At 39.6% G+C, this 26,871-nt stretch overlaps 2 protein-coding genes across 5 annotated transcripts; both read left to right on the forward strand.

Annotated features, from left to right (window-relative positions):
- The first annotated feature begins 137 nt into the window (after positions 1–137).
- Positions 138–6,269, forward strand: LOC102295055 (calcium-independent phospholipase A2-gamma). Its single transcript, XM_005926263.3, has 9 exons — positions 138–437; positions 1,197–2,632; positions 2,767–2,919; positions 3,002–3,159; positions 3,734–3,828; positions 3,925–4,096; positions 4,194–4,251; positions 4,406–4,600; positions 5,396–6,269. The coding sequence occupies exons 2-9, from the start codon at positions 1,280–1,282 to the stop codon at positions 5,852–5,854; spliced, it is 2,643 nt and encodes an 880-aa protein (XP_005926325.1). The 5' UTR covers positions 138–437; positions 1,197–1,279; the 3' UTR covers positions 5,855–6,269.
- A 133-nt stretch (positions 6,270–6,402) lies between these two features.
- On the forward strand, positions 6,403–25,583 carry nfascb (neurofascin homolog (chicken) b). 4 transcript variants are annotated; one of them, XM_042222703.1, is made up of 29 exons: positions 6,403–6,971; positions 8,437–8,671; positions 9,343–9,487; positions 10,293–10,450; positions 10,551–10,656; positions 10,762–10,952; positions 11,336–11,458; positions 12,552–12,770; positions 13,895–14,006; positions 14,164–14,351; positions 14,435–14,566; positions 14,663–14,806; positions 15,780–15,891; positions 15,981–16,144; positions 16,240–16,387; positions 16,543–16,667; positions 16,758–16,859; positions 16,987–17,184; positions 20,014–20,084; positions 20,184–20,406; positions 20,838–20,953; positions 21,714–21,924; positions 22,052–22,174; positions 22,414–22,587; positions 22,788–22,919; positions 23,167–23,236; positions 23,960–23,971; positions 24,102–24,137; positions 24,275–25,583. In XM_042222703.1, the coding sequence occupies exons 4-29, from the start codon at positions 10,375–10,377 to the stop codon at positions 24,504–24,506; spliced, it is 3,540 nt and encodes a 1,179-aa protein (XP_042078637.1). In that variant the 5' UTR covers positions 6,403–6,971; positions 8,437–8,671; positions 9,343–9,487; positions 10,293–10,374; the 3' UTR covers positions 24,507–25,583. The 4 variants fall into 4 exon arrangements, with proteins under 4 accessions (XP_042078637.1, XP_005926326.1, XP_005926327.1 ...); XM_005926264.3 differs by having other exon boundaries at positions 10,323–10,450; XM_005926265.3 differs by having other exon boundaries at positions 8,437–8,542; positions 10,323–10,450.
- The last annotated feature ends 1,288 nt before the right edge of the window (positions 25,584–26,871 follow it).

The raw sequence follows: 26,871 nt of genomic DNA on the forward strand, positions 1-26,871 counted from the left end.
GTACCTTCCAGCTTGGGCACAGCTTCTAAGAATTGGAGTGCTGTTTGCGGTGATGAGTCACAGCTCTGTCTGTTTGGTGTGTGTGATGTGTGGTGATGTTTAAAGCACCCAACATGAGTTCACTGAGACCTTAAGCTGTCACCCCATCCCTAATTTTAGACTTGTGCTTGTCAGCAGTGACAACACATGACCTTAAGCCTGTGTGTCTTATTGAACACTGGCCAAGCCAGTTCGCACCCCCCATACACACCCCCAGCCCAGCCCAGCAAATGAGATTAAAGTCCTGCGTGTAGGAAGGATTGAATCAAGTGTCAAAACACAGCAGAAAAAAAAAGCGACTCTGACAGTCTGTCAAAACTGCTGTTCTGGATTTTAGAGAGCAGGCATCTGCACGAAGAGGAATTGTGAAGACAGGAAAACTTGGTGTTATGTTTCAGGTAAATCTTTAGTGTGTACGCTTTCAACACCTATTCTGTCAAGGTTACATTTTCTGTCATTCGTGACCTCTCCTTGCTTAAGTGGAAGACTTTAACCTATGTCGATGTTTGATTATTGCATACCCGAGCTGTCTGCCTTTTAGTTTGTATAGCCACCTTAGTGCATGCACTTCATTTTACATGGTATTAACCATTCCACCATTATTGATAAGGATAAGAGATTAACTACAGGCAAAGCCGTGTGTGTGTGTTGTCAAAATGGAAATATGGAAGTACAGATACACCATAGAGAGTTATTTATAGGCCACGCTTTTTTCTGGAGGTTTCATGTTACATTCTTGTGGAGACAGCATAAGGAAAGAAAGGCACCAGGCTATTGTAAAACATGATGCCTGTAGTTTGATCAGTCAGAGTTGTGTATAGTTGTTTATGTGCATGTCATCAGCGCAGACAAGCTTTGGAAACATGAATGCAATAATTTTATAATTTTATGTAATATCCCTAGTATTAATATTTCATCTTTGACTCACAACTTTCCCATAATTAGATTTACAAGTAAAAATGATGAAACTATCATGAGCTGCACTTCTTTTTGTTATAATTAGCAAAGTTTCTGATCATGTATGACTACTAAAGCTCAACATGTCAATATCATGTGTCATGTAAGCATTTTGTTTAACACACTCCTGCAGCCACAGAGCGTCATTATTGTGTAGCGCTGACTTAGTTGTTGTTCAAATGTTTTGTTGACTTTTCCAGATTCCTGCTGAATATGCCACTGCAACCTGACTCAGTGCTGAGTGATATTTAGGCTTTGACTGAGTGCCGCTCATCAAGACAACATGGGTCGTTACCTGAGCACAAAATTGTGTTCATGTTGTGTGAACAGGACATTGAAATTGTACAGCAAATATAAATACACAATGAACCTTCTCAGAAAGGACCATGGTCTGACTAAAGCACCACTCTGCCTTGACCTACATAGATATTTACAGCTGTCACCTCCTCAACCTTCCAGGTTTGCAACAAAAGCCACTTTTAAAAAAGTAAAGCACAGCGATACAAGCCCTACCTTTTATAGCCTCCTTAGAGACCTTACAGAAAAGGCAAGACATCCTCAGGCTCTGCGTTTTTATTCATCTTCTAATAAGGATGTCTTCAAAGCCAAAGCTCCAGTTGGGATTTTTGACGAGGCTCAGAACAATTCTCTTTTAAGTTCGGTTGGAGGGTGTCTTGGTCAATCATTTAATCAATTGTCCAGACACATTAACATTTATTTCAAAAGAAAAGAAGTTTTAAGTCTGTCTGAAAATGCCAGTGTTGTCATGTCTACTCCAGAGTATGCTTGCAGGTCACAGAGGATTAGTCAAAGTCAGCAAGCAGCCACAGAGGAAAATATACCTGAAAGCAAAGACACAACACAGACCTTGAAATGTAAGGACAAACAGTGGGACTCTGTAACAAGTCATTCAACTCAAGAAACATCTGGACTGCAGTTATTTCACATCAGCTCTCTCACGACAAGATTTGGTGAGGGTTACAATTATGTTGCTCATCACATTAACACAGTTTTCTCTCAGGGTTTGGCAAAAGTTCAAAAGCAGGAGAATTTGGAGCCTCCTTCCAAAGAGACAAACAGAAGGGAGAAGAGACGAAAAATACAAATCAGAGGTAAACAGTCTCAAGTAAAGGCAGCACTGGAACCCGACAGTAACTCCAGTACCTGGGAGGAAGGATACCTTCACTTTGCAAGGCACATTAATAAATACTTTGGTGCCAAAGTAACAGATGAAGCTCAGAATACGAAAGAACAACCTCTCATAGAGAAGGATTGGACTTACAAGAAACACCTTTTAACACAATCCACCTCACAAACTCACAGTGCCAGTTTACAACTGAAGCAAGAAGAATCTATCACCCCAGGAGCTGCAGGCAGTTTCCACAGCAGCTGTAATACAACTAAAATCAGAGAGAACTATTTTCAAACATCCCAACACATCAATCAGTATTTCAAGGGTCAAAGTGGAGTGAATGAGGACACTGAATCCCAAAAGTCCCCCAAGAGACTGAAGAGTGTATCTTTTATGGATTACCTCTGCAACCCCACAAGTACCATTCCAGAACTGCTGGGTGTTTATCGAAAAAGCAACTCCAAAACTGCCATCTCTGCCCCGCAGGCAGTATTAAATAAAAAGGTGAGTTAAAGTAACATTTTCATTAATTCCCAGTTAATGCCCCGATGAACTAAGTAAGATAAAAATCTGCTCTCATTAGTAAGAGGCTAAAATACATAAAAATGAACTTTGATGCGATTCTGCTTGTTTGTCAGCTTGTCTTGAATAGGAAACAAGCAGATGAAATGACATGTGTGTTCGCTGATAGCCTGAGACTGGCTTCTACTCCAGAAGATCTGACTGACTGCGTAGAAGCACTCAACGAACACCTTATCCACTACCCCTCATGCAAAGCCTTAATCTGGAAGGTCTGTTGAGAATTAAACACAAATACTTATATTTAACAGTTGTTTTAATCTCATTAAATTTAAAACATGTGTTTGTTTCCAGGAGAAAATTGCAGTTTCAATGCTGAGACAACGGAAGAACTATGAACATAACCAGGAACTTCAGGCTGCCTTGAGAGAAACTTTGGCTCTTATCGGATATGCGGATCCAGTCAAAGGCCGTGGCATAAGAGTCCTCTCAATTGATGGTGGTGGAACGAGGTAAATGTAAGAAAAAATAGATCATTAAGCACTCAAAACAACTTTAACTACACATTCATGAAGCATTTTGTTTAGTACACATTAAGCACCATAACTAGCTAACATTCATGGTCAATTCAGAATTACCAGTTAACCTAGCATGTATATCTTTGGACTGTGGATCACAGGTATTCCTTGTATGTGAAGTGGTAAAGTACCTCCTTGAACTCTATCATTCAAAACCACCCTTTTCTTTGATTTGATCCATGTCGGTTAGGCTAAAATCCATCTGAATACATATAGGTGAAATCTGACCTGGTACAGCCTCTGTGCAGAAAGATTTGAAGCACCTGTACAAACTACAAATATTTTTCATTTTCGTTTCTTTTGTATTTTGGGTCACTCCAGGAAAAATCAATCAAATACATTTATTGTGTTTTTACTGCTGTTAAATGTCAAAATGGGTTTAATTTGAGCCAAACAGTATATAAAGGTTAAGCTGTGCCTGATGGTATCCACTGGTTCTGTGTATGACTATGCTAATGTGTTCATATTTCTGGGGGTTTATGTTTTCCTTTTTCTTTGCATTTTTCAGAGGTGTTGTGCCTCTTCAGATATTAAAGCTGTTGGAGGATCAAACAGGCAAAAAGATTCACCAGCTGTTTGACTACATCTGTGGAGTGAGCACAGGTGACATATAGTAAACTGAGACTAACATTTTAATGCATGCCTGTCTGAATCTACAACTCTATTTAAAATGCATGTCTCCGCATCTGTTTGTTGAAGGTGCTGTCCTAGCCTTCATGTTGGGTTTGGCCCGTTTTTCTATAGAAGAGTGTGCTGACATGTATCGTCGTTTTGGTTCTGAAGTATTCCGGCAAAACCCACTGGTTGGTACTGTGAAGATGGGCTGGAACCATTCTTACTATAACACTGAGACCTGGGAGACGATACTCCGGTTTGCACATAAGAGACACATTAAATGTGCTTCAGTCCTTCAAAGGAGTAAATTTTTAACAAGTTAATAAGACACTGCTTGTTTTCATTCTCATTAGAGAGAAGCTAGGTGATAGAGTACTTATTAAAACAGCCAGAGATTTCTTCAGTCCCAAGGTAAGAATATTGCACTTTCACAGAACACCAATTAAAGGACTTCCAAGCTGCTGTATTGGAGCACCCCGCTGTGGTGAGATTCCATGTTTTGATTCCAGCTTAAAAACTGGAGCTTGCACAGCTTTAACAATTGGTTTTGTTGGTGTCTGCTCAGGTTTCTGCAGTCAGCACAGTGGTAAACTGGGGTACCAGCCCTAAGGCTTTTGTCTTCCGCAACTATAACCACAAACCAGGTTCTCTCAGCCGTTACGCAGGAGGCTCAGGCTACCAGATGTGGCAGGCAGTGAGGGCATCGTCAGCCGCCCCAGGATACTTCCAGGAGTTTACCTTAGAAAATGACATTCACCAGGTTGTTAATGACAGTTTCCAATGTTGACATCTCCTTGTTTTGTCTCAAATGTGAATAGGCGAAATAAAAATGTGATTAACTGAGGGACTATGAAGGGGGTGAAGTTTAACCTTACTTTTTGCTTTAAGAAAAAAAAACATTAATAAATAAAATGCCCCAATAACTATTGGCAATTGTTAGCCATTAATCTTTTTTCTAATGACAGTCAATGAAGTGAACACAAAAATTGGTGAATTGTAGTGATGATGCAGGCACACACATAATAGATGTGTGTGCCTGCATCATCACTGCCTGCATCATCACTGCAATGATGCAGGCACACACATCATTGCAGTGATGTGTGTGCCTGCCCCAATCTTCAGTGTAAGAATGTAAGTGAAATAGCATTAATGGAGTTGGTTTACAAGACCTTATGTGCAAAAAAGCTCCAAACAAGTGTTAAACAGTATAAAAGCATCGTTGTAGGAGCTTTTCAGTGATGTCAACACACTATAGTCATCCTTTATATACAGTCTTTGGTTGGATACAAATTCCATACAAAAACCCAATTCAACATATCGCATTCCGTTCAGGAAAAAAGAAAAATGCCAGTCGCTCCCTTTCCTATCACTCACACCTTAATACTTTCCTACAATTCTTAAATCAAAAATATAAGAACCTCTGTTGATATTGTATTTGTTTTACTTTAAAGGAGTTCTAATCATTCAGACTTTTTTTCTTAAGCTTTTTTGTGCAGGTTTGATTTGAACAAAATGCTAATTTCTTGGCTTTATAGATTAATTTGTGTCTTATTAGGATGGTGGAATCACCCTGAACAATCCCTGTGCCGTGGCTGTCCATGAAAGCCATTTGCTGTGGCCAAACCAGGACTTCCAATGTGTGCTGTCCCTGGGCACAGGTCGCTATGACAGTGCTAAGAAGGGACCTGCTACCTCCACGAGCCTGAGGGCCAAAATCAGCAATCTGATCTGCAGTGCCACTGACACTGAAGGGGTTCACACCCTTTTAGATGACCTGCTGGCCCCAGATGTCTACTTCCGCTTCAACCCCATGCTGAGCTCTGATGTGTCGCTTGACGAGAACCGGCCGCAGGCCTTGGACCAGCTGCAGAGAGACACACAGAACTATCTGGAGAGAAACCAGCCAAAACTGGCCAGACTTTGTTTAGTGCTTTCAGCAGAACGCTCAGTTATTGGGAGAACTAAGGACTGGTTCAGTGAGAGGGCCCGGGAGATGAAACAGAGATTGATGTGAGTAGGTGAGGTAAAAGATGTCTACAAAGAGATGTATATCATATGCATAGAAGCACACATAACAGAAACACTTTAAAGGCAACATCCATAATATAAACGCTGTTTGACAAAATTTCGTTTTTTGGCTTGTGGTATATGTCATGATTTTGAGTTTATGTGAGGCAACCAAAAGCTCATCATCTGAGCTTTGCTAAGCAGTTCAAATGTGCAGAGGTTTTGTGTGTTTTTGTCTGATCTTTTGATATATTTTCTTTTGACTTTATGACCTAGACAGAACAAATACTCACAAGCACTTTGATGCACTTTTTAAAAAGCGCCTAATGTATAAATATAGTTCACTATAGGTCTTTCTGTCTTTGAAAATCAAAGAATATTTATTTAAGAGTCTATGTTTCATTAAACATATTAAATGCCACTGTTCAGGGTTTTATTTTTCAGATTACTGCAGTCTTTAAAAGTTTATAAGTGAAAAAGAAGTCCTCCAATCACTTGACTACAATGGGTTAAATCCCCCCCATGTGCCTGGAAGCCGTGCCTCCGTGTCCACAAAAAGCTGACTTTGTTTCAGACAGAAACGCTTTGTCTAAGAGAGAGTGTGTATTCGTGCCAGCCAGTGTGAAGATACAAGGTCAATGACCCACCCCCCATCTACCATCTATCTCAAAATCAGAATCAGCACAGACAAAAGAAAAAATATCACCTCTTACAAAGCTTTAAATTATTTTTAATAGATGCTGGCTGGATGCCCCCAAAACCTAATCTATGAGCTGGTGCATGATATAGCAGTTCTGTTTTAACTTCCCACCCATCACAATGAAGATGACGTTATATTTATGTGTGGATTTCACAATGGATTTATTATAACAAGCTCTCAGGGCCTGTTCGCCAAGCGTGTGACCCAGGCTAAGGACAGCCATCCGAATCAGACTCCCTTGCCAGGCTCTGTCACCTTTTTTAACATAATGGAATAAAAAAATTGTACTATACTCAGATGTTGCTGGAGAGGTAAGGCACAGTGTGGACATGTTGCTGTGACAGAAGATCGGGAAAAGGTAGGGATTTGCTTTCAGCTGAACACGAAGTGGAAGAAGCAACCAAAGACCAAAAAAGACTTAAAGGTAGGACACTACACATTTACCAACTGTAATTAGGACTACAGTATATGTGGTGTTATAAAGAACATTAGAAAACTTTAGATTAGCATCAAGTGTCTTGTTGGGCCAATGAGTGTGTTATTCCTTGCATCTGTCTTTCAAGGAAGTCTTAATGATGTCATAGTGTGAACTGAGATGTGGGGCTGGTCGACAAATGCATCAGCAGATTTATGTGAGAGTGAGCACTATGTTGTGCAGTTCCTGCGCCTGACATTTAGAGAACTGATATGCATTAGCATAATTTTTGGAGCGGTGATGTTATAACATGAGGTGGATTCGGTGTTCATGCATGATGTCCCAGGAACAAATCCATATGACTCATGTAATCCTTTGGCTTTTCCTCTAACACCACTATCAGGTCCATCTTTTGAAATATCTATGGAAATGTGCCACAATTTTCTAGATTAATTGACACACAGAGATTTTGTACAGATGGCCACTGACTTCTTCCCATGAAAGTGACATTTGTAGTTTAATTAGTAAAATTTATAACATCTATGCATACCCCCATGTACTTTGTATTCAGTGCAAAATGACAGCTAAGGTACAGTAGCTGATACCTTTTAAATATTAAAATATGTGTGCATAAGATGTTAAACATTTAGATCTCATGTATTTAAAATATGGTAACATGTGTAGTCATACAAATATAAAAAAATACAGATATTATATTGTATTTCATTCAACTGAGCACTTCTTCGTAATAAAGTGTATGCATTTTTTCCACATGGACATTTTTGGGGGAGAAATGTTGTTACAGTTTGTGCTCATCAAACTATAAAATGAGTATTCAGCTCAGTGAGGCAGTATTGTTTTGGCTGCACAGTGGTGATGATGTAATTTCGCACAGTGTCCTGCTCAACAGAAGTTTCTTTCCATCCTATTCTTCTGCTCTCTCTGATGCAGTGACGTCAAAGCGCAAACGATAGGTGCTCTGACTCTGAACAAGCATCTTGTGTGGTTGAACACTCCCTCTCACATGCCATCTGCTCTTACCCGAGCCCTGGGCACTCGTGCCAAAGGGGACCTACGAGCATAGAGACCTTTTTGTCGTCACCGAGCTGGCCTCGTCTGCCTCAGTGCCATGTAATCTGGTGCATGGCACTGATCACGGCTCACTTTCAGGCCTGCTTCAGTCCAATCTATGGGGGGAAAATGCTTATTCTGAGAGCCAAAGGGCTTAACACACCCCTTGTGCTTTTGTGTCCTATGTGAGCCAAGTCAAGATGTGTTTCTGATGTTAATGGAGGATTGTAATGGTGTCCATTGTAGATGCACTGATATTCTCTCTTCTCTGAATTCTTTTTATTCAGTAAAAAAAAGAAAGAAAAGAAATCTATTACCATGATAAAGCACTACTTAATCATAATATTTAGTTTTAAAGATTTGGAAATACAAATTTTGACTATACTTTTATTTTAATCCTTAGGTTGCAGTGCCACCTCATATTACCCCACCTCAACACCGAGCTATTGTTCTATCCAGTCGGTGCTGGTCTGTACATGCAGCATGTGAATGCCTGAAAGCCTACACAGGTCAGGACACTGTCAACAGCCGTGAGATGGCTTTTGTCTAACACAAATACAGCTTCTCCTGCATCTTTGGCACCTTCTAGAAAAGAAAACTGCTCTCCGCCTACCCCGTAGGATTTTCTCAGATGAATGGTAATGACCTTTTCCTGCTTTCCAATGAGTGTGAATGACTGAGTGTAGAAAACTCTCTTTCACAAAAAAGTCATAATTGGTATTTTGAAAAACGAAAAAACAAAAACAAAACATTAGTCTTGTTTCAATTGCCTTTGTCAGGATGTCATGTGATACGAGATGTGCCAGATGCAGTATTCATACACTGGAAACAGATATTGCTTTCATGCTTTGCTTCCCAGTTCTCTGCATTCAACAATAAAGCCCACATTTTGATGTCATCATAACCAGCAAGAATGCAAACTGTACAGAATCTGGGTTGTTCTCTGCTTTCATGTGGTCCAGCCTCATTTTTACTAAACAGATTTTGCTCACACCGGATCAAGCAAACATTTTTCAGCTGAAGAAAATACAGGTGCTGCCAAAATATGCTCAACCACGTAACAAGCCTCTCTTGATATAGTCATTTTTTAAAAGTTATTCTTTGAACTTCAATTTATTTATTGTGCAAAATTAGTTTTGTGACCACGTTGATGAAGTGTTCAGCATTATGACAGCCTGGTCAGAGCAGTGAAGTGGGTGAGGTGGAGGTGTTGTGTGGTGCTCATTCATTATTCATGAGATGGGTGGGCAGAGTGTAAGTGGCAGTGACGGACAGAAACTCAATTACTGATGTGTATGAACTCCTCTAGGGTTCTTGACCTGATATTTGAACGGCTGGAGTATTAATTTCTACACTGCACGAACAAGAATAATTTCCTGAAGTCATTGGATTATTGTTGCTGTGTGAAAGTAACAGAGATGGGGAGGAGAAAACCCTGATTTGGCACAAGTGAGGTAGGTTCGCATAACTTTTTTGTTTCGAAGTCCTGACACATTCCACAGTTCATTACATATTAATAGCAAACAGTTTTAAATAGAGGCATCGAATGAATTGGTTTTTGTTCACACTGACAGATTAATTGTATTCGACCTTCAACATGAACTTAACCACAATTTATTCTTGTCAGGCATTCGGAGGATTCATTTACATATGTGGGAGGCAGTCACTTGTAGACAGCTTAATAACCACAGATTGTGTTGTTTGTGTAGTTTGCTCGCAGTTGTGAAAATATTCTGTTAGTAAATCTAACACAGCAGCAGCTTCTAAGCAAGTGTTTCTAAGTACAAATACACATCACGTATACTGCAATTTTATGTCACTTTTTTTTAGGTTTTCAATGGGAAATATTTTACTTTCTACATCTACAAGATTTTTCCTTAAAAATAAAACAGTTTAATGCTAATAGATTTTAATACTACATTGTTTTATAGTAAACCAGTTATTCCCACCCTATTATGCTTAGACTCAATTGTCACATGTTTCAGATATGTAATATCTGACTGTCAGATTATGCAGTATTTCACGCAAACAAGAAATATACAAAACTGTGTAGCAAAAATTATGTTTGTTTTATTTTCAAACTTTTTAAAAAATCTCATAACTGCACCTCAAGCGCCACTCATAATAACTACAATATACGGCTATCATTTGTCACAGGAAAATTTTAAAGTATATTTGCTTAGGTACAGTTTAGATTGTGAACTATGAGTAAAATGTTTTCTTCACTTTATAATTTGTTCAAGATGTAATGTCTTCTAGATGTCTTGTGTTACTTTTCGTTCAAACTAGGAGTAGAGAAATAGGTGATCACAATCAATTCTGGACTAAATGAAATATAAAGATGGGGACACTGGTCAAACCAGCGCTGCTGCTACTTTTATGGCAGAGTGTTGGGGCTTTGAACGTCCCTCTCGAAGGTAAGCGAATATCTTAAGACCATTGGCTAGTTGTAAATTTATGTCTATGAATTATTTTTTCACATTACATCTTAAACTGACTTTATTTCTCTGCCTGCAGTCAGACAACCCCCTACTATCATAAAGCAGTCAATGAAAGAGCACATTGTTGACCCCAAAGGGACCATGGTAATAGAGTGTGAAGCCAAAGGAAACCCTCATCCTATGTAAGACCTAAATAATCCACTGAACTGATTTTTTTTTTTAAACTTAGATTGGCAAACCACTGATTTTTTTTTCCCCGGCCTTTTTTCATTTGCTCATTTATGAAGTTTCTCATGGAGGCGTAATGGGAAGTATTTCAATGTGGCACGTGACTCTCAGGTGTCAATGCGCAGGCGCTCAGGGACTCTGGATATCTATGCCCGGAACAATCCAGAAAAGTATGAGGCAGAGTATCAGTGCATTGCCTCCAACCAGTATGGATCTGCATACTCCCACAAGATCATACTACAATTATACAGTAAGTTTGTCTGAATATAGCAGTGAAAAAGATATACAATGACTTCAGTGTATTGGTTAAAAATATCTGGGATGTATAAATAAATGACAACAAACTGTTTCCATCCCAAAAGGCTTTCATTGTTTAAAGAATAATTTGCTATGGTCTTTTCCATTTATTAAATTAAATTTAAACTTAAAATACAACTAGAAACACAGAAAACCAGAAGATCCAAGACCCAAAACAACAATATGTATATTAAATAACTAGTTTTGGTAAGCAAAACTAGTTAGCAAGTATACCAGTAATTGGCATGGGGCCAAAACATCCAGTATCAGCCAGAATTTAATGAGCAGTGTCAAGCAAACTTTGCAGCTGAGAGGAGTTTGATTCTATTTGTGCAGGACCCCCTGTGTGGCCAAGAGAGATTGTGGAGCCTGTGGTGGTGAGTGCTGGCTTACCACTTGTCCTGTCCTGTGACCCTCCACCTGGCCCACTTAAACCTGAAACATACTGGATGTCCAGTTGTAAGTGTCTGATACCAAATGAAATGCTAGATCAAGTCTAGGGTCAAATGAGCAAAAACAGGAAGATTTTGATCATGTGGTATCTATGTTGGCCCTAAGAGGTCAAATGCACTGTAACCTAAGAAAACATCAGCAAAAAGAATAATGCTACAAAAGCCCTTAAAACACAACAAAAGTGGAATAAAACATAATGAAAATAGAATAGAGGGAGATAATAGCATGATGTAACAGTTTCAGATTGCACTGATATGCACTGAGAAGAACTGCAGGATTGATCTATGTTGTGAGGGAAATGAAGATGCAAAGTTTTGTGTGTTCTAATCGCATGATTCATATAATACTGTAAATACATGCTTGCTATTATTTGTAACCAGTTCCATCTGTCACGGTGGGGTGTGCCGGTGTTTTAGAAACAGGACCCAAAAGCAGAAGCTGACAGAGGAGTTGCAGTTTCTAACACAAAACGAGCCTTTATTTTGGCTGAAAAAACAGCAGCAAACAAGAAACTATTAGAAAAAAAAACTAAGAACACTATGAAAAAACTGTGAACAATATGACAGACTATGAAAACTGTGGAGAGAATAACAGACAACCTGACAATGAAACACAGAAAACAGAAGACTTAAATACACAGGAGCTGATCAGGGGAAGTGAGAACACATGGGGAAACAGCTGACTGAAATTAAGCATAATGACTCACAGGGACGTGAAGCTAAACACAATCACAAAAACACCGCAGACTCTTTCAGAATAAAGCGGGAGACAGGGAAAAATACAATAATCCACGAAATAAAACTAAAATACACACACCACTGGGTCTCAGTACCATGACACCATCAGGCTACTGTCTCACCTAAATAACTTCTATTGTTTTATGAGCTTTTGTGGTGTTTTTCTACATCTGTTGTGTTGTATTGAGGCTTCCACCGTGATTTTTTTCTACTTCTGTTGTATTTTGTGCACTTTTGATGCATTTGTCCATTTGATGGCATTTCCTTGGGTTGCGGTGCATTTTACTTGTCAGGGCCACCATTGGCATTACACTTCTAAAGCAATGTGAATAAGGAATTTTTAACTCTGTCCTTCATTTCAGGTTCATATGCGAGACCTTTCAACTGGCCCATTCAGACAGCTTTCCCCACCATGCAGCCTGTGCGGCAGGACCGCAGGGTTTCCATGGGAGTCAATGGAGATCTATATTTCTCTAATGTGTTGTTCAATGACTCTGTTGCTGATTACTGCTGTAATGCCCGATTCCCGTACAAAAATGTCATCCAGCAGAAGATGCCTGTAGTTGTGAAGGTGCTTACGAGTGAGTATAACTGTGTTCATAATTATTTCTAAATGTCCTACATCCTCAAGGCTTTTCAGTTTGGAGGTTCTGCACAATATCTAATCCTGAAATCAGCTGGAGCCACTCTTCCAGTTTCCCTTTCACAGCACCTAATAGTCCTATTACATGGGTCTACTACTGGGACCCTTCTGGACTTTATCCTCCACATCTGCTCCTTTTAATATCTCAGCTCTTGGTAGCCTACTTCTTAGTTCCATTGTGCTAATCCTTTAATGTGGCTGTTGGCTGGTATTAGTTTATCTATCAGAGCTGCTATCTTTGGGTTCTAGTCAACCACTAGTATTTCAGACTGGTTTGCCAGAAACTGTCTGGAAGCTGAACTTCTGTAGAACCTTACCCCTGTTTTTCTTAACCATCTTTAGAGGTGTCTCCCATCAGGACTGGAGATATTCAACTACATAATCATGATCACATGATACTGTATGCTGTCCAAGTTTGCATCGTACAGCCTGCTACTATGTGCTGGACATAGCATTTTTGCGCTATCTGCAAACTGGATCCTGTATGGATCTGGTGCTTAGGCAGAGTCTCTGTGCTGTCCTTTAGACTGCCTGGTAGGATGTCAGCCACTTCCTCTGTCTGTTAGTAATACAGCCCATGGAGGGGGTGAGGTCTCCCACAATACTATTTTGCCCCGTGTCTTGTCATTTTGCTCTTATTCCAGATCACCTTTCTACCATTTGTCACTGTTTGAAGCCACTTTATAGGCACCCACCCAGCCCTTTACACATAACATGCAAATAGCACAGGTACATTTCAGACGTTGACCAAACATAGAGTACAGGCACAGCACATTAATAAATGCAGTAGACAAAAATGAATCAAATAACAAGTTGGGATGTTAGCATATGTTGCTTGAAACACAGGAAGATGCCACTAAATATAATCACTACCAGCACATGACAAATTAAAATCCTATTCCTTTTGGAGCTAGTTTAACTCACTGGTTGAGTAGGTGCCCGTGTGCCACAAGGCTGAAATGTTAATTATTAATCTTTTATACTTGCTGTTGTGGATGAGGAGTGTGATGACTCAATGTTTGAGGTGTTTGATGGGGATTTTCTGGTTATTTTTCTCCAAAGCTCATGCAGTGGTTGAGGCTGCTCCCACCTGGCTGTCTCCTACAGGCTCATCAAGCTCAATATTGGTCCTGCAGGGGGAGGAGCTGCTCCTGGAGTGCATTGCTGCAGGAATGTGAGTCTTCAATAAGGATCATACACACAAAAAAATTGTAATTTCAAGTTTATGCCACAAATGATTATACAACAGTTTATTTTGTGTTTAGTGTAAGTATTTTCACCTTGAATTCATGAAAGTTATCCTGTGTAAAGCCTTGTTTGTCATTATTAAGGCCAACTCCTCACATTACCTGGGCCAAGGATGGAGAGGACTTGCAAGTGGCATCTCGCATGAAAGTGAAGAACTTCAACAAAATGATTCAAATCCCAAAAGCATCTTTTGAAGATGCAGGTGAATACACCTGCACTGCTAAAAATAGGTTAGGCTACGCTGAGCACACAATAACTGTCAGGGTCAAAGGTGAGTTCTTCAGAAACATAGAGTATTTTATGTTTGGACTGATCATTATAATCCAAACTAATAACATATTTTCTGTTTGACAGCGACTCCTTTCTGGTTGGAAAAACCCACCAACCTGATTTTGGCACCAGAGGAAAATGGACGGTTGGTGTGTCGCGCTGATGGGGCTCCTCGTCCCACAATCAGCTGGTTCATTAACGGAGAACCGATTGAAAGTATGTTTTAGGAGATCTTTTCTAAAAGGCATAAAAATGAATAAAAAAATTTTGTGCCTAACTTTTATTTTTCCTTTTTGGTGGGTTTTTTTTCAGCTGCTACACCACTGCCTAACAGACAGGTTTCAGGAGAAGCGCTAATCTTCCGCAGTGTAACTACTGAAAACACTGCTGTCTACCAATGCAATGCTTCAAATCAGTACGGCTACTTATTGGCCAATGCATTTATTAATGTGCTACGTAAGTTACCAGCCACTGTCATTCATAACATTAATTAAAACAGAGTTATTTTTAAAGAAAACGAATGTGTACACTTATGTCTGCATTTTTATTTTGTTAAATATGAACAAAATTATAGCAGAAGTGCTGCTACATATCTGGCCAGAAAGACCAGTACCAGTGTGTTAATTTGATAGTTCAATAAAAGGCTTCATTTGGTTAAGAGTGAGAAAAAAAAAATGAGTTCACGTTTGCAATTTTGTCTCGTTATACAATATTTTAAAAAACAAACAAAACGCTAGATTTTTGCAAATATTTATGGGTGTTTTCTTGTTTTTTTTCTGTGCTACTTGAACACTAAAGTGGCCCTCCAATGAGATGACACTGCCAGCAGTGGCCCACAGCTCATTTAAGTTTGAGACCCCTGCTTTACACCGATTTATAATTACTCATTTGAAAAGTTACTCTTTACGAGAGTGAAACTGTTTGTTAGCATTTTTTTTTAACTTTCTTTACTCAAAACTACATTTGAAAATGTAATAGGTCAATTTATTAAGCACAATAGGCAGTCACAGTTCCATATTTTATATAGTAAATATTACATTTAAATAATAATCCTTTAATTTCGCTGCCAATAGTTTTGACGTAACATTGAGTTTTTATGTGTATCGGGATTAAAGATTTGCAGTTCAGTATAGGCTTAGGATAATAAAGAGTAATAAAATCAACCATGCACATCTATCAACAATGGCAAAATACTTAACAAATTATGTAGTTCAGTTCTTACAGATGAGGGTTTAATTAAATAATCACATTTTGGACCGGTCATTCCCTATCTGAGGTAGAAATAACACGTTTTTCTACCGCTCGTGTCCTTGCCATGATGCATTGTTTAGGCCAAATTTGCTTTTTTTATATCATGGGAGAGTATACTGGGTGCATATTGAAGTCAAATAATCACTGATGATGCTGCAGTTGCTCCCTTTTCCCATAGATGCAACGCCACGAATCCTTGGGGCAAGAAATGAATTCATCAAAGTGACTGAGGGTAGTCGTACCTTTTTAGATTGCCAGTACTTTGGTTCTCCAGTGCCTGAGTTGAGATGGTAAGATGGCGTGTGACACTGTTATGATTTATAAATCCACTCACAGTAAGTGTGTGTCTTAACATATGTCCATGCTTCTTCTTACACAGGTCCAAATATGGGCAAGGAAATCTTGAAGGAAATCGTTTTAAAACCCACAGCAATGGGACTCTGGAGATTAAACATATCAAGATAGAAGACCAAGGAACTTACGTGTGTGTAGTCAGCAACATTGCAGGGAGAGATGAGGATCAAGTCAGAGTAGAGGTCAAAGGTGAAGAGTCATTAAAATAAAAAATAATTGAATTGGCAATAAAATTTGACATAATTTTTTTTCATTGTACATTATTGTATTTATTTTGTTTGCAGAACCCATATTAATTGTCACAAGACCACAGAGTACGAAAGTCATGCGTGCAAGTGATGTCCGCCTGGAGTGTGGTGTAACAGCAGATGTCACGACTCCTATCACAACCACTTGGCTGAAAAACAAAAAGCATCTCACTCTTGGTTGGAGGTAGGATTATTGTGTATTATTTACTGTTAATTAAAGTACATTTATGCATATATGAGTACATATATGAGGCCTGTTTGTGCAACTAAGGTTATATTATTAGTTTCAGTGTAATCAAATGAGCTTCTAGATCTCACCAATTTTATTCAATTTCTCAGAATCTCAATGGATGAATCAAATCTGGTGATAACTAATGTAAACACAGGCGATGAGGGAAATTATACATGTGTCATCAAGAGTGAGCTTGAACAGAAATCTGCCTCAGCACACCTAATGGTGATGGGTATGAAACACTGAAACCAAAGATATTTTATCAACCATATGACATGCTGAAATGTCTTTTTAATTATTTCTGTATTTATTTTATTTATAGACCGTCCAAATCCTCCCACTAACTTGGAGTTATCTGATCCATATGAACGTACTGTAAGACTGAGCTGGGTTCCTGGAGATAGCAACCACAGCCCCATAACAGGTAAAAGATGAAAACTCAAAAAATTACAAAAGTAAACACTTTTTTAAACATTATTACCATTTTTGAGGACTCTTTTGCTTTATTAACTAGCATTTTGGTTGTTTTTGCATTCTTTGTTCTCTCCCAGAGTTCTTAGTGCAGTATGACGACGATGATTGGTTGCCTGGAAAGTGGAGAAATCTTTCAACATACCCAGGGAACCTCAACTCTGTCATTTTGCATCTCATACCTTTTACGTACTATGAGTTCAGAGTCATCGCTATTAACGAAATTGGAGCTAGTCGCCCTAGTCGTCCATCTAAGCGTTTTCAGACCAGCGGTGCACGTGGGTGTCATATGTTTTTGTTTGGGACAATAAATACTCAGAGTAAAGACTGGGATATATGACAATGTTGTGCAAAAGTTTTGAAGTACCTCATATTTCTTTATATTTTGCTAGGAAAATTGTAAATGTGTGGAAATACAGTATATGAGGCAAAAACGAAATTTTTTCAAGTCTAATGAGCTTCAAAGTTAGTATTTGGTATGACCACCTTTATTATTTAACAAAGCCTGAATTCTCTTAGGCAAGCTTTAATGTAATTTCTATAGGAAATCTTCTAGAATAGTTCTCTTTTCGGATATTTGCAGTTCTTTATTTTTCTGTCAAGAAGATCCCTACAAGCTTCAATAATATAGCTTTCCAGGCTCTGGGGAGGTCAATCCATGGCTGAAGTGTTCCATTGTGTGTTTTACTATCCAGGTATGCTTTTAGTGCACTGGTTGTGTGTTTGAGATCATTGGCGTTGCTGAAAAATGAAGCCATTGCCAATCAAATGCTTTCCAGATTATACGGTAACTCATCTGTCATTACATTTATGCTATCATAATTCCATCAATCATGACAAGATCTCCAACACTGCTGACTGAAATGCAGGACCAAACCATGACAGAGTCTCCACCATGTTTTACAAATTTGAATCATTACTCCACAAATCGCTACCTTGTCGTGGTGGAGGGGTTTGTGTCCCAGGGATCCCAGGGGCTATGTTGTCTGGGGGCTTTTGCCCCCTAGTAGGGTCTCCCATGGCAAATTGGTCCTGGGTGAGGGACCAGACAAAATGCAATTCAGAAGATCCCTATGAAAAGACCATCGAGGGAACAGTTCACCCTGCCCGGGATAGGGTCACCGGGGCCCCGCCCTTTAGCCAGGCCCGGGGAGGGTGCCCAAGGGCAAGCATCTGGCCTGGCCGGGCCCCATGGACTAAGACCCGGCCAGGCACAGCCCAAAAAAGGGACATGGGCCCATCTTCCTGCAGGCCCACCACCCGCAGGAGCCACCGCAGGAGTCGGGTGCAATGTGAGCCGGGCAGGAGCCAGGAGCGGAGGTCCTGGCTACCAAGACTGGCAATTGGGACATGGAATGTCACCTCTCCGGTGGGGAAGGAGCCTGAGATAGTGTGTGACCTCACCTCAACGCATGGTCTGGGCTCTGGAACCAGCCTCCTGGAGAGGGGCTGGACTCTGTCTCAGTCTGGAGTTGCCCCTGGTGAGAGGCGGCGGGCTGGGGCGAGTATCGTGGTATCCCTTGGGCTTGGTATATTGGGGTTTCTCCCCAGTGGATGAGAGGGTTCGTTCCCTTCGCCTTCGGGTCAGGGAATGGGTCTTGACCGCCGTCGGCACTTATGCGCCGAGCAGCAGTTCAGAGTACCCAGCCTTCATGGAGTCCCTGGGTGGAGCACTGGAGGGTGCTCCTCCTGGGGACTCCGTTGTCCTACTGGGAGACTTCAATGCTCACGTGGGCAATGACAGTGAGACTTGGAAGGGCGTGATTGGGAGGAACAGCCTCCTGGATCTGAACCCGAGCGGTGTTTTGTTATTGGACTTCTATGCAAACCACAGTTTGGCCATAATGAACACCATGTTCGAACATAAGAGTGTCCATCAGTGCACGTGGCACCAGGACACTCTAGGCCACAGGTCGATGATCGATTTTGTAATCGTATCGCCAGACCTGAGGACATGTGTTTTGGACACTCGGGTAAAGGGAGGGGCTGAGCTGTCAACTGATCACCACCTGGTGGTGAGTTGGATCAGGTGGCGAGGGAGGACGCTGGACAGACCTGGCGTGCCTAAACATACAGTGAGGGTGTGCTGGGAACGTCTAGCAGAGGCCCCAGTCCGCAAGATCTTTAATTCACACCTCCGGCAGAGCTTCAACAGCATTCCGACGGAGACTGAGGACATTGAGTCCGAATGGACCATGTTCAGCACCTCCATTGCCGAAGCCACTGCACTGATCCACGGCGTCAAGGTACTTGGTGCCTGTTGTGGTGGTAATCCCCGAACCAAACGGTGGACCCCAGAGGTGAGGGGAGCCACCAAGCTGAAGAAGGAGTCCTATCGGGCTTGGTTAGCCTGTGGGACTCAACCAGTCTACATGTGTTTTGTGGACTTGGAGAAGGCATTCAACCGTGTCCCACGGGGGTGCTCCAGGAGTATGGGGTGTCTGGCCCATTGCTACGGGCCATTCAATCCTTATACAACCATTGCAAGAGCTTGGTCCGCATAGCCGGCAATATTCAGACTCGTTCCTAGTGGGTGAAGGGTTCGCCAGGCCTGCCATTTGTCACCAATTCTGTTCATAATTTTTATGGACAGATTTTCTAGGTGTAGCAAAGTGGCGGAAGGCTTTCACTTGGGTGGCCTCAGGAACTCCTCTCTGCTTTTTGCAGATGATGTGGTTCTGTTGGCTTCATCGGGTGATGGCCTCCAGCTTGCCTTGGAACGGTTCGCAGCACCTCCAAATCTGAGGCCATGGTCCTCAGCCGGAAAAGGGTGGAGTGCCCACTCCGGGTCAGGGACGAGTTCCTGCCCCAAGTGGAGGAGTTTATGTATCTCAGGGTCTTGTTCTCGAGTGATAAAAAAGATTTGTTACTTTTGCAGTTATTTTTCTTTTTGAGTAAATAAATGACAAGTAATAAGTTAATCACTAAAAGTCCCAGAAATAAGCTTTTAGATGTTTTGCAAAACCAGGCACCTCCCAACTTCCAACTTCTGATCTTTATGCTAAGCTAGGTTCCATTAGCTAGCTAGCTTATGTTTCAACTGTAGTAAATGTATCTCTCTGAATCACAAACAGTTTTTCAAAATTGTGTTCATTATTTTTGCACAGCTCCAGATATAATCCCAAAGAATTTAAAAGGCGTAGGTACATGGAGAAATAACATGGAAATCAGCTGGGAGGTAATCAGAACTTACATAATCCTTCTTTTATTTATCACTAATATCTTCACATATCTTCGCACAATAAAGCTTTCTAATTTTATAAAAACATGCTTTTAGCCTCTAACCTACAGAGAGTGGAATGGACCCCATCTAAAGTATCTGGTCTGGTGGAGAAGGAGAGATTCTCGAGAGGAGTGGAAGAATGCAACCACTAAGTGGCTAAAATATTACATCTATGATGCGGATACCTTTACTCCTTATGAGATCAAAGTCCAGGCAGTGAATGACTTTGGGCTGGGACCAGAGTCTTCTGTTGTCATTGGTTATTCTGGTGAAGGCCGTACGTACCTACATTTCTTTTATCATAACATAGTAAGGAGTAGGAATTTTGGAAGGAAATCAACACATGTTGGTGAACTTCATTGTACTTTGGTAGATTCTCTGCTTCACTACATTAGAGATTACAAACTGTTCTATAGATAGACTTTCTTTAATTTGGTATAAAGCACCATCTAAAGCCAGACTGTTCCCCTGATTAATTTTTTGCATTTAGTTTTTTGTCAGACTGGCTGTCAGCTGATATTCAATTTACAATAAGTATTAACATGGGCAGAATCTCAAACAATGAGGTCAGTTTACATCCAAGTATTCCTGGTGAGACAAAAGCAGGGAATCATGAATAATTTCGGAGGAAAACGGTTTTTGTCATTACATGTTTTATGCTCACTGATAGCAAAGACGAAATTCAGTGCCATCTCTGTTTTCCCCAAGGCCCAACAACAGCACCCCTGAACCTGAGAGTGTCCGACATCGAGAGCACTCAGGTGACTCTACACTGGGATCCAGTGACAAGTGACACAATTATGGGAGAACTGAAAGAATACAAGGTGAATTCAGCATTTGATAATGGACAGTAAATTTGCACTACATTTTTATTTATTGACATTCAAAACTAAGGGCATTTAATCATTTTAATTTAATGAAATGCAGCTGGTGATGAACGCAATCAAAAGACTAAAATATACCAGGTTTCATTTGATATAATGGTGTCTAAAACATTAATACCAGCTGAGAAAGAAGTCTCAGAGTGTGCTCTGTGTGAAAAGTTATATACTATACATCTAAAAGAATCAAATGCAAAACAGTTTTTAAGCTAACCCAGTTAACCCATTCTGCATTTTCCATAATTGCCATTCAGTTAAATTACATTTTGAGCTGTTGCTTTATCATTTGATTTCTAAAATTTCATTTTTCACTGTATTATCAGTACACCGGGAGAGCAGCTTGCAGCAACCACATTATATGTTAAATAGTGGGCCTGACCATCCAGTAATTAATCAGTTACACTATACATTAGATATTACTGAAATTCTAAATAATAATATAATTTTTTATGTATGAACTTATCTATCTTTTCAGCTAATTTCAAGGAAAAAAAAACTTTACCCTCATGTAAAAGAAACTCTGGCTTAATTGGTCTGTCATTGTTTTATCTGCTTTTGCTATCTTAAGAGGAAATCAAGCTTAGGTTGATAAAATCATACAGTAGAAAGATTACTGAGTTTCATGTTGCTATGTAACGTGAATACTCGATTGCTTGTTTGGAGAGTAGAAGATCTAAAATGTGTGTTGTCTCTCGTCTCTCAGGTCTACTACTGGAGGGACAGCAGCCAGCTGAGGTGGCATTGGGTTGACAGAGGGATGAAATCCAAAGAATTTCCTATCAATGGCCCAGACCCCTCTGGGGTCCTTGATGAGCTTATTCCCTACAGCAACTACAAAATGTACATAGTTGTGGCAAACAGTCGATACGAAGGGCCGCAAAGTAATAACATACATTTCTCAACACCTGAAGGAGGTAAAAGTGTTACCACTTTGTCAACAAAACAATAATTTTAGAGATTAGCCTCTATCAATCACAAGCAATTCACAAATTAATGTGTTTTTCCTCCCCCTGGTATGTTTATCATCTGCTGCTCCTGTAGTACCATCTGCTCCTAGATCCTTCAGGATCCAACAGCGACATCTGGACAGTATTTATGTTGACTGGGGCCTGCCAGCAGAGCCCAATGGCATAATTACTGGGTATTCCCTCAAGTACCAGACAGGTATGAGCTGAAAACACTCTGAAAGAACAGGAATCTGATTATTCTAGTAAAGCTGGCAAAGGTCCTCATCTATGTAACTCAACAGTGCTCTTAAATAAGCACTCAAAGATCAGAATATGACTAAAGCACGTTCTTATGAACACTTGCATAGTCACTCTCTGAGTAGGGGAGGTAGTTAATAGCTCAGCACCAGTATCAACAGTTCTCCCTATAAAAGGAAATGCCCACTCTCTCCACAGTGAACGCCACCAGGGGAGAGGAGCTGCGAGTTGAAGAGCTTCCTCCTAATGTGACAAGCTTCTCAATCCGCCGATATGACCGATACACTCGATACAGATTTTCTGTGGCAGCACGAACTCGCCTAGGGATAGGCGAATGGCATACAGAGGAATCACCCCACTACACTACAGAGAGTAATTAAGTCCTTTCTTCAGCTAAAACTGCTTAAAGCTGCTCCATTGTCACAAGGGGTCACAGCAAGTAGCTCAGCACATGCCCAGCAAATGTGTAAATCACAACACTTTAGAGCCACCTACTCAGACAAATAAAATAAACACTAAATGACTATGTTCACGTTGGTTTATTTAATGATGTGTGCCCTTGCGTGTCTCAGTTTATGCTCAGGATCAGGTGGATATCACCACTCAGGGCTGGTTCATTGGGATAATGTGCGCTGTGGCTCTCATCGTGCTAATCCTTCTCATCGTCTGTTTCATCAAGCGGAGCAGAGGAGGAAAATACCCAGGTAGGGTGGTGATGCCTAACTGTAGCTGTAGAAAAATTTTAAGGCCTTACATTTTGTAGTGTTGGTTGAATAGAATTTTAAAACATCTTGGGTGTTGTCATTTGGGATGTTTTACCAAATTTTAATACAGTATAAAACAAACAATTAATTTATTTTTTAAAAAGAAATACAAACTAGCAAAAAAATTGTTAGTTATAGTCATATTCAGGCTCCATGGTGTTAATAAAGCTCATTGGTACTATTTCAGTACGGGATAAAAAGGACATTTCACTGGAGCCGGTGGATGACAAAGATCAGGAGGGATCATTTGATTATCGGTAAGTTTTACCTTCTCTGGAAAATGAATGAATTTTTAAATTCAGACACTAACAAAAACTTTTACTGCTTCTCCCTGAGGGAAGCTGTGATTTAACAACACCTCAAATCAGTAAATAATATTATCTTACCAAACTGCTTTACAAAGTATTCAATGTTTGCAACGTTTCTTAAGTCATATAATTTATTTTGTAATTGCACAGTAATAATACTCGACAAGGAAGATGTGTATTATGTTTGTTATTGTTATACTGTAACTAAAATTAAAACTTTGAAACCCTGAAAAATTTGATAAAAACAGCCTATTTGTTTACCTATTATCCATTTGCTCCTGTGCATTTTTCTCTTGGTTTCATAAATTAAAGCTGCCCAGTGGAACTGCTGTTCCAGTGTCCTTCATCATAAACTCGTTACACTTAACATTTTATTTTGCTAGCACATTGCACCCTCCTTCTGCATGTATGTGATCAGTGGAACAGCAGGGAACTAAATACTTAAATACCATTATTTCTTTATAACTTTAATGTTGATTGAAAACTCCATTGGGTATCTTTAATTTTGATTAGATTTTAGCATCAAAATGCACAGTTTCAAATCTTATTTTTATTTGATTTATAATAACTCTTTGATCATAATTACATTAATCTGTGTTTTTCTTTTTTTTACTCTGCCTTTTCTATCTAAACCCTTCCCCTCCAAAACCTCAATCCTTTTCTTTTTCAAAGATCCCTTGAAAGGTATGAAAAAAAAACAAATATTGACACTTTGATATTATACCTGTGCGATCCTGGAAAGATGCAAAAACTGTATTTGTACTTGCAATATGTAGTCAGTCCTCTGACACACTGAATTCTTTTCATATTTTAGAATAGCACGTGTGTCCACTCTCCCCTACCCTCGCAGGTATGATCATTTAGTACTGCAAATTCTTTACAACTACTTTATAATAAGATTGAATCATTTTATTTTTTTATCTTTTCCATAATATCTTGAGTTTTTATTTATTTTTTAATCATTCATTCCTTCATTGTTTTTTGTAGAGAAGAAGAACGAGGGCTTCAAAGAGGTCAGCCATCTATTGATGCAATGATGAAGCGATCAGACAGCGATGACAGTCTGGTGGAATATGGAGAAGGGGGCGAGATACCATTCAATGAAGATGGCTCATTCATTGGCCAGTACACAGGAACCAGGAGAGACGTCAGGGAGTTGGACTTTGGTGGAAGTCTGGAGCTGCACTCACCAATAAATACCATCTACTCCCTGGCTTAACACTCAGATGTCAGACTGTGCTTCTGAAATACACAGAGCTATATGTCATGTGGTTTCACTATCCCTGCATCCTCCACCTTCAATTTAGAACCTGGAGGAACTTTTATTTGTCAGCAGGACACAGCTTAAGAGTAAAGTGCTGTTTAAGCCCTCCCTATCCTTGCAGACAGCACAACTTTCAGGCCTTTATGGAATAAAATGTAGAAAAGTTGGAATAATTTTTCTATAGAGATGTGATTTTCTTTTTAAACAAAGCTTTTATCTCTTTTGTAAAATACAAATATACATTGTTCAGTTATCCTATTAGGAAAGAGACACTTGCTGCGGATCACAGGAGATGGACGTGGAACAGTTTATCATGTTGATAAAAATGGGTTACAAGGACTGATCTAGATTGGTTCTATCATTTTTTTTTCCTGCTAATTTCAAGAAATCTATTATTTTTGAATACTTGCAGTTTCATAGAAGGGAAGTATCCTACTTTCACCTGAAGGGGAACCATCTATCAATTCAAGTTTTTTCTGCTTATCCAATTCACAGTCGCCAAGGGGGCAAAAGCCTATTCCAGCTGTCCTAGGGTGACAGGTGGGCTATACTCTGAACAGGTGCCCAATCTGTCACAAGGCTAAAATGCAGGACAGACAACTAGTCACATTCATACCTATAGGCAATTTAGATAATAAAAAATCCTAACCTCATGCCTGTCTTAGGACTATGGGAGGAAGACAGACTACCCAGAGATAACCCACACAGACATGGAGGTTATCGTGTCCGCAACTGTGCCACAAAAAGGGAACTACAAATAAAGGAAAATAAAATCTCTCCATGGACTAACAATTCATTTGTCAGTTTAAAATCTGATTCTGTATGAAACAAGATGTCAAACCATTTGAGGAATCAATTGTGAGCCATAAATCAACTATAAAATCAGAGGTCACACATGAACCGGTCTCCTAATTTCACTCACAGTAAAAATGATTAATATTTATGTAACAGCAGTTGTTTTTTTTTGACTACTAATGCCACCTCTGTATTAAGACTGTTATATCTGATTTTAAATAAAGTGAAAGTATTTCTAGGATGTTTCATATGACTAAATATTGAAACCAGCTTCTGTATCTCGGAATTTTAAAGGGATACCCAAAACTTTCTTTTATTGTCATTCTTAGAGTTAGCTTTTAACATCAATTTAGGGTTAACCACTGTAACACATGACCACAAAATAATGTTTAGTCATGTTCTTGCAGAGTGGAAAGAACATGAATAACGCACACATGTCCAGATGTTACAGTCACATGAGATAAGTTTATATATATATAAGATAAAAATATAAGATAAAAACAATCATCATGATCATGACCACCTCTATAAAAGGTGCCAGAGAGGAAAATTATTAACAGTGATCTTGAAGAAGCAGTTGTTACTGTCCAATCTTGGAAGGGTTACATCAAGATTTCCAAACAAGTGAAGTGTAATCTATCATTCTAATTGTCCACAAGGATGTTTCACAAGTGGAAAACATTCATGACAGTTGGTGGTCTTCCCAGTCAGCTTAAACTTTGTCAAAATTGGGTCATGCAACAGGGCAATGACCTCAAGCACACCATGAAATTTACAACAGAACGACTGAAAAACAACAGAATGAACGTGTTGCAATGGTCCAAAGTCCAGCCTCCAGCTTAATCCAAATGCTATGACAAACAGGAAAGTGAACTGAACTTAAGCAAAAAGAGTGGGTTAAAATTCCACCACAATGATGTGAGAGGCTGCATGACTGAAAGTCATACAGAAAAACATTACTACGTTATTGCTCCTAAAGATGAATCTAGAATCTAATTAAACTTTCATACACTGCTTCTGCATTTTGGCTTGATTTTTATTAAATAAATATTGACTTCATATATTATATCATGTGTTCTTGTTCACTTGAGGTCGTTTTAAGGCTCAATGATGGTGTTAAAATTACGAAAAATCGAATTGAAAGAGACTGTTAATTACAAATTGCACTAAAAAGATAAAAACACTTTAATTCCCCTGAACCTTGGACAATTCACTCCGATGTGGCAGGTTCACTGTAATCCATCATTACACCATTGGGGATTAACTTAAAGACAAAACGATATGTTATCTAAAATCTTTCTGGTTTATCTGCTATAGCTCTGAGTTATCGTTGTCATGCCCCTCCAATCAAGCATACCTAGGGGTTAGCTGGTAATGTTAAAGGGTTCAAGACTATGAGAGAGCTGAAAGAAAAACAATGTTAAAAATGAACTTTACCTTATCAAAGATGTTAGATGTGGATCAGAAGGTTCCAAAACTAGATAAAAATTAATCCTTTGGAGGTTTTTAATCATGTATCATATAA

The sequence above is a fragment of the Haplochromis burtoni genome, unplaced genomic scaffold (assembly GCF_018398535.1).
Source record: "Haplochromis burtoni strain Fernald_Lab_line unplaced genomic scaffold, NCSU_Asbu1 Contig_91, whole genome shotgun sequence".
In the NCBI taxonomy this organism is placed as follows: Eukaryota; Metazoa; Chordata; class Actinopteri; order Cichliformes; family Cichlidae; genus Haplochromis; species Haplochromis burtoni.